The 6,113-nt window shown below is 48.2% G+C and overlaps 1 protein-coding gene across 1 annotated transcript; it reads right to left on the reverse strand.

Annotated features, from left to right (window-relative positions):
• Positions 1-1,114: 1,114 nt before the first annotated feature.
• On the reverse strand, positions 1,115-5,900 carry LOC150006804 (HLA class II histocompatibility antigen, DM beta chain). The gene is made up of 6 exons (XM_090282181.1): positions 5,642-5,900; positions 4,725-5,006; positions 3,233-3,517; positions 1,765-1,881; positions 1,582-1,617; positions 1,115-1,466 (listed from the first exon to the last, which is right to left on the reverse strand). Exons 1-6 carry the CDS (start codon positions 5,694-5,696, stop codon positions 1,450-1,452), a joined length of 792 nt encoding a protein of 263 aa, XP_090138307.1. The 5' UTR covers positions 5,697-5,900; the 3' UTR covers positions 1,115-1,449.
• Positions 5,901-6,113: the final 213 nt, after the last annotated feature.

A 6,113-nucleotide genomic window follows, 5' to 3' on the forward strand; every position in this document is an offset into this window, starting at 1 on the left:
CCTCCCTCCCACCCACAACCATGGACATCAGCACACAGGAAGATTCCATAGTCGCCTGACCCTCCCAGTTCATCAGATTCTGATCCTGTGTGTTCCTGTACAGACACCCTCCCCCAGCCTGCCTCCATAACTCCTGGCCCTCCCTCCACAATCCTCTGTTAGGCTAAGTTCATTGAGTACTTGTCTTCATTTCTGGCTTTTCTTTGCCTGAAGTCCAGTATCCAACTCTAATTTCAAAAACAGTTGCACAGCCCAGCTTTCTGTGACTCTCCCTTCACTGGACACAAACAATGCCTGGCTTCTGCAGTCTGAAATCCTGTACCCAACAGTGGCTGCCCCTTGGGTGTGGGGTAGTAGGGAACAGAGAGGCTTCCTCGGAAGAGCAGTGTGCTCACCAGCATGAGGGGCCTCAGAATAAAACAGTCTGGTTACTTCCAGCTCGGGCAAACATCCTGTAAAAAATTTGTTCTTATACCTTAGACAAATTATTTAACATCTCTGAACCTCACTCTCTTCATGTGTGACATGGAGGGAGATAATTTTTTCCTTGTGGGGTTATGCTGAGATATTGTACAAACATAAAGTTCTTAACCCAGTGCTAGGTCATGACTGGCGCTCAAGCTGTGTTCTCTTCTCCACTTAGGATATAGAAGAAATAACCCCCAGAACTCAGATCTGAAGTTAAGCTCTACCCCCTGAATCTTGACTGTGTGAGGGCCGCTGTCAGGGCTGTGATGAGGCTCAAATGAAATAATGCACGTAAGCACCTAGTACAACGCCTGGCCCAGAAAGCTGAGTCACTATTGGGGGCTCGCTTTGTGCCACCCAATGTTCTCAGTCATATTCAAGTATGAGCTCATTTAATCCTCATAAAATCTTTTTTGAAGTAAGAAAAATAAATTGTTAATCCCTTCCTCTACTTTACTCTGTGACTCTATCCCACCACAGTTCAATTTCTTCTTATGAGTTATATATTTCAAAACTGCCCCAAATTCTGCCTTTCTAGATGAAGAAATGGGAGGACTCCTCCACTCAAGTAGGTGAGAATCCACCCCAGTCCCCAGCTCTGCCCAGAGTGCCTCCCCAGCGCCTCAGGAAGAGGCAGGGAAAGCAGTACTTCCACCAGAGTTTATTCTTCAGAGGTCTCACCGGTGACTCACTGCTCTGGGTTGCAGTGGGGCTCCCAGGAGGGCCTTTAGCCTTCCTCCCCAGATTATGTTCACATCAGAAATATAGCTTTGGACAATTACTTAATTACAGAATATTCCCAGAAATGAGTTCCCCCCAGTTGCTAAGGTTTACACAAAGACTGGGAAATACAAAGAACTGGATGGAGAAACCAAGTGATCCAAGAAAAACTGGAGGATTTGCGAATGTTAGAGGGCACAGCAGCATCACTGAAATTTGAACCTCCTTCTCACTTGGAGTAGAAGTTGTAGAATCCTGCCTCTAGGAAATGTGCCGACCTGCAGGAGAAATAAAGAGATAATAAGGCTCCAAACCAATATGACCCCATTTATCTCTCAAACTTCACCCCTTCCAAAGCACCCCCATAGGTAAACAGACCAACAAAGACGTTACCTTCTGGAAAATTGGACCCAGGGAGGGAAGTATAGCCTAGGAGAGGAAAGTATTTGGTTAGAGGACATTCTTTGAGGATAAAAGTATCTGGCATTATTCACAGCAAATGAGGTACCAATGGGAGAACCAATCATAGACAGAAAGTGAGCAGAGATTGGGAGTGAGATCAGGAAGGTTACTCACCAGAGGAGCCAGCTCTCCGCCAGCTGAGCAAACCAAGAGAGAAGATGATGAGACCCAGGCCTAGAGTCGCTACTGACACAGAAACCTTCACTGTCTGTACTGGGGACAGTCCAGGCGCTGCAGAAACAGAAGCTTACTAGAACCAATTTCTGTTGCTCATTCTCAGAGCAACTTTATTTATTTCAACCTCCACTTACCAGATTCAAAGGTGCTTTATCCCAACAACAAGGGTCTAGCTCACACCAACTCACTTCTCAAAACTCCCATCCTGTGACTCTCTATTCCTAGAATATTCCTGGGGGATCCCTAGAGGTAGCACCCTAGCTTCTAGTTCCTCTCTAATATGGTGGGGTCCTCTCAAGGTATCCTACTTTCTTCCTTCCCCCCAAAGAATACAGTGTTCCTCATTCCCTCTCCTTTTACCCTATGGTGACAATGTTTGCTCCATTACTTACTCTGAGTTTTTCCTATTAAAATGTCTTGCCACCTTTCCTAACTTCCAATGGTTCTATTCTGTAAGTCATATGTCTCCTCCTGTCCACATCCAGATTTCCCATGTGTTCTTCCAGAACCTGTCTCTACCCAACTTCACAGTCCTGGAGCTGCACCTACTCTAAATCCTGTCCCACCTAGATCCTTCCCCATGCTAAGATGAACATTCCACAACCAAAGGGAACTCCTTGGGCAGGCTGTGAGGGAGGCTTTCCCAGCAGAGCCTGTGGGTTCCACTCTCTGATCCTCATGCCCTTCTCAGCTGCCCAAGAGACACATCTCCCCACAGGGGGAGGTGTTGTCTCAGCAGCCAGTCTGGGATCCTGTTCCCGGGCCCTTTGTAGACACCTTCCCTCTTCCTCATTTCTTCCTTTTCTCTTTCCCAAGAACTCCCAAATCTGTGTGTAACTTCTCTCAGTTCCCTGAACTACTTCCGATCCTGGGGTTTGAGCAGTCATGATCGGTTCCTCGTTCATTAGCCCCCCAGACATGCACAGCCAAGTGTTTAGCAGCCGCAGCTTTTCCTCCCTGACTGAGCAGCCCAAATCCAGTACCGCCCCATGCCAGGGAGTCCTGTTTCTTCTACCACCTTCTTTATTTCTCCAGTTCCCATTCCTGATCTGACAAAAGAATAACTGAAACTCAAGGATCCTAGAATATTGCATCACAACTTCTACATCCCCTTTTCAAGACTGCCCTGCTTCCGTCCCACCCTCAGACAGGCACATGGTGTCACCACCACAGCAACAACACGAACAATGTTCCGTCCTGCACCCCACTGGCCCGTCTCTGGTCACAAACCCTCCATAAGTTCCCCCAGACCCACTTCTCATTCTCAGCACCTCCCCTGCTGCCATACACTACAGACCTCCCCACATCGCACTCCCTCTGCCCAAACACGGGTGTTCGTTCTCAACCAGCCACCGGCAATAGCTTTCTGCTTTAACCTGCTCCCTCCCTCCTGCCAGGCACTTACTCCAGTCCTGAAGGATGGGCTCAGGAGCCCCAATGTGCTCCACCACACAGGTGTAGGTGTCCCCAAAAGAGGGGTTTGTGGCTAAATGGGAGAGGGTCTGGTATGTCCAGTCTCCATTGGGCTGGGCAACCTTATGGATACTGCCATGAGGGGGCACAAGCTGCCCGTTCTTCCTCCATGTGATGGTCACATCCGCAGGGTAGAAGCCCCACACATAGCAGGCCAGCATCACGGGCTCCCTTGTGTTAAAAGGAGTGGTTTTGGCTACTTGCACAGATGGAGACCCTGCATAGAGGAAAACGTGGTCATGAAGGAGGGAGGGCCTTTTCTCCAACCTGGCTAGGAAGCCTTCCTCAATTTGTCATGGAGTTTGCCAAACTATGATCCCCACCACAACCCCAGGCCACCACATATCCCTTTGAAAATAAGAAATTAGAATTTACTCCTGCTTCAAGTTTTCTTTTCTCCCATTCCATCACTGCCCCTCCTTTTTTTCTTCTCCAAAATTAGGTTTGATCACAATAAGTATAAGCCTGGTCTGAACTGCAAGCTGTTTCAGACATCACTGTGTTTATCTCAAGCACACAAGTTGGGGTTTATGTTAAGGCAGAAAAGGACTTCTGTCCTCAAACCTCATTTAACAAATTAATTTGCTAAATAAAGCCCTCTTTTCCTCAGATAGTTTAAGGAAACAAGCCTAATTCAGGCCTCTCTTAAGTTTGGATAGGTGTAGTTCAAATTAATGAGATTGTTAATTTATACTTTCTTTTTTTTTTTTTTTTTTTACAATTTTATTCTCCTGAGTGACCCTCCTGCTTGTCTTACTCTTGGTCTTTTCAAACAAAAATTTTAAAAATTGTGTAAAAGTGCAGATTCCCTAGCCCACATCCCCAGATATTTCCACCACTTGGGTCTGCAGGGCTCTCAAGGGCTGGCATTTTCTCAGGCAATTCTGAGAAAGGTGGGTCAGAAACCACACCTCAAGACGCAATACTCTGTCCTATAGAGATCAAGTTTCCTTTTACCAGTCTCCAGTCATTCTCAACACATGATAGTAAGGGTTAGAGAGCATACATGGTTAGAGGCTTTCTAAATACTCCATGCCTGGGTCCGTCCCAGACCTAGAACATCAGGCCCTGGGATAGAAAGGCAAGCAATTGAGGCAGGCTGTTCTGGCTATCCTGACACACCTCTGGGCAAGCTGGGGGCTGCCTCCTGAGATGCCTACCTAGGAGGCAAACATGTGGACTGTCCCCTCAAGAGCTCCTTCTGGGCTCAGACATCACCTCGCTTCCTTTGTCCCTGCTCCACCCCCACCAACCACTTTGTGTCCCCTTTAGTGTCAATTCTCCCTCTTTCTACTTCCAGGTCCACACATTTTCTGCTTCTTTTCTGCCCAAAGCTCAGACCCCTTGCCTGCTGAGAGATCCTCCCTGGCCTCCCTCTCTTAACTGTGCTTCCTAAGAGCCCCTCAGTACCCCTCTCTCCTTACGTGTCCTTTGGGTCAGTGATCCCCAAAAGGGCTGTGTGTGTGTGCCACAGTCCTGGAGCCCCTCAGACAAGCGCTGGAGCAGGTCGCCCTTTGCATTGAGGTAACTGGAGAGGTAAGTGGCCAACCCATTCAGCACCCCAAATTCACAAGGGACCATTGCTTTCTCCTTCGGATCCCAGCAAGTGAGCAAATCTTTGTTGAAGGAGATACAATATGTGAAATCCTGTGGAGCCCCGTCATCATCCAACACACAGGTGCTTTCCACATGGGCCACAAAGCCACCTGCAGGAGCCAGAGAAGAGGGCAGGTCAGAGGCCAGGCTCAGTGACACCCAGGGAGCCGGGCACACGTTTCCCACCTCAGGCAGCAGCTACTGACCAAGCTCATGAACTGGAGTCCCCAAGAGCCCTGATGAAAGGACTAGATAGTAGTAGCAGAGGCATTTTTAGAACCCATTTCCTCCTTAAGTGAGACTAAGGAGTGGCGCAAGACTATTTGCATGTTTAAAAATGATGATTTACCTAGGACAAGACCTTCAATACGCCACATTGTTGAGTGAGGAAAGGGGTCAAGGGAAAGAGTCAGCCTCGTTCTGTGCTGGATGTGTTATTAAACATTCTTGCCATACATACTTATTAATCATCTCTGTGTGCCAGGCACTGTGCAAGGAGCTGGGGATGCAACAAACAAGACGGATGGGGCCCTCGCCTACATTCCAGCAGGAGATCTGCATTACACAAGTAATTACACAGCTTAATTACAATTAAAATTGCTACAAAGGTACAGTGCAAGTGCTATTGGAGTATATAATAGGGAGACAAACTAGCTGGGAGTGTCCAAATCCACTAGCAAAACTGAATTCCCTTACCCCGAAACAGGAGCCAAGGAAGGCAGGTCCCAGGAAGGAAAGTCCTTACCTGCTCCGGTGCAGCCCAGGCTGAGGCCCAGCAGCAGCTGCAGGAGTGTGATCATGATCTGCTCTGGGAAGACACAGGGAACTCGGTCCCCTGGACCAGCTCTTCCAGGGACCTTGAGTTCTCACCTGCCCCAGAAACCCCGGCCTGGGTGGATGATCTCCAGACCCTGAGCGGAATATGATATCGCCCGGGCCCTTGGATCCCCACTACACAAGTAGTCTGGAGCTACAGAGCCCCTAGATTATAACTTCTTCCTCATCTAACAGGGTTGTCAGATTGGCTAGTAAACGTAGAGACAAATCAGTGAATGTCTCAGACTAGTGTCATCAGTTGCTAGGTAAATCTCACCCTGCTCTAGACTCTAAACAGCTCCTGGTCTTTCTTAATTCTTGCTGTGGAACAACCAGTCTGTAGGTGGATTTCCCTGGGTCAGTGGAAAGAATACTCCCAGTATTCCCAGGATGCATGTGAC

The sequence above is a fragment of the Furipterus horrens genome, unplaced genomic scaffold (genome assembly GCF_987537825.1).
Source record: "Furipterus horrens unplaced genomic scaffold, mFurHor1.1.pri manual_scaffold_6, whole genome shotgun sequence".
In the NCBI taxonomy this organism is placed as follows: Eukaryota; Metazoa; Chordata; class Mammalia; order Chiroptera; family Furipteridae; genus Furipterus; species Furipterus horrens.

Excerpts from the sequence above, each read along its gene's own strand:
- LOC150006804 (XM_090282181.1), bottom strand. The coding sequence starts at position 5,696 with ATGATCACACTCCTGCAGCTGCTGCTGGGCCTCAGCCTGGGCTGCACC. Across the intron at positions 3,518-4,724 it reads ATCACTGACCCAAAGGACAC|GGTCTCCATCTGTGCAAGTA; the intron begins GTAAGGAGAGAG and ends TCCTCTATGCAG. Across the intron at positions 1,882-3,232 it reads GCCCATCCTTCAGGACTGGA|CGCCTGGACTGTCCCCAGTA; the intron begins GTAAGTGCCTGG and ends CTGTTTCTGCAG.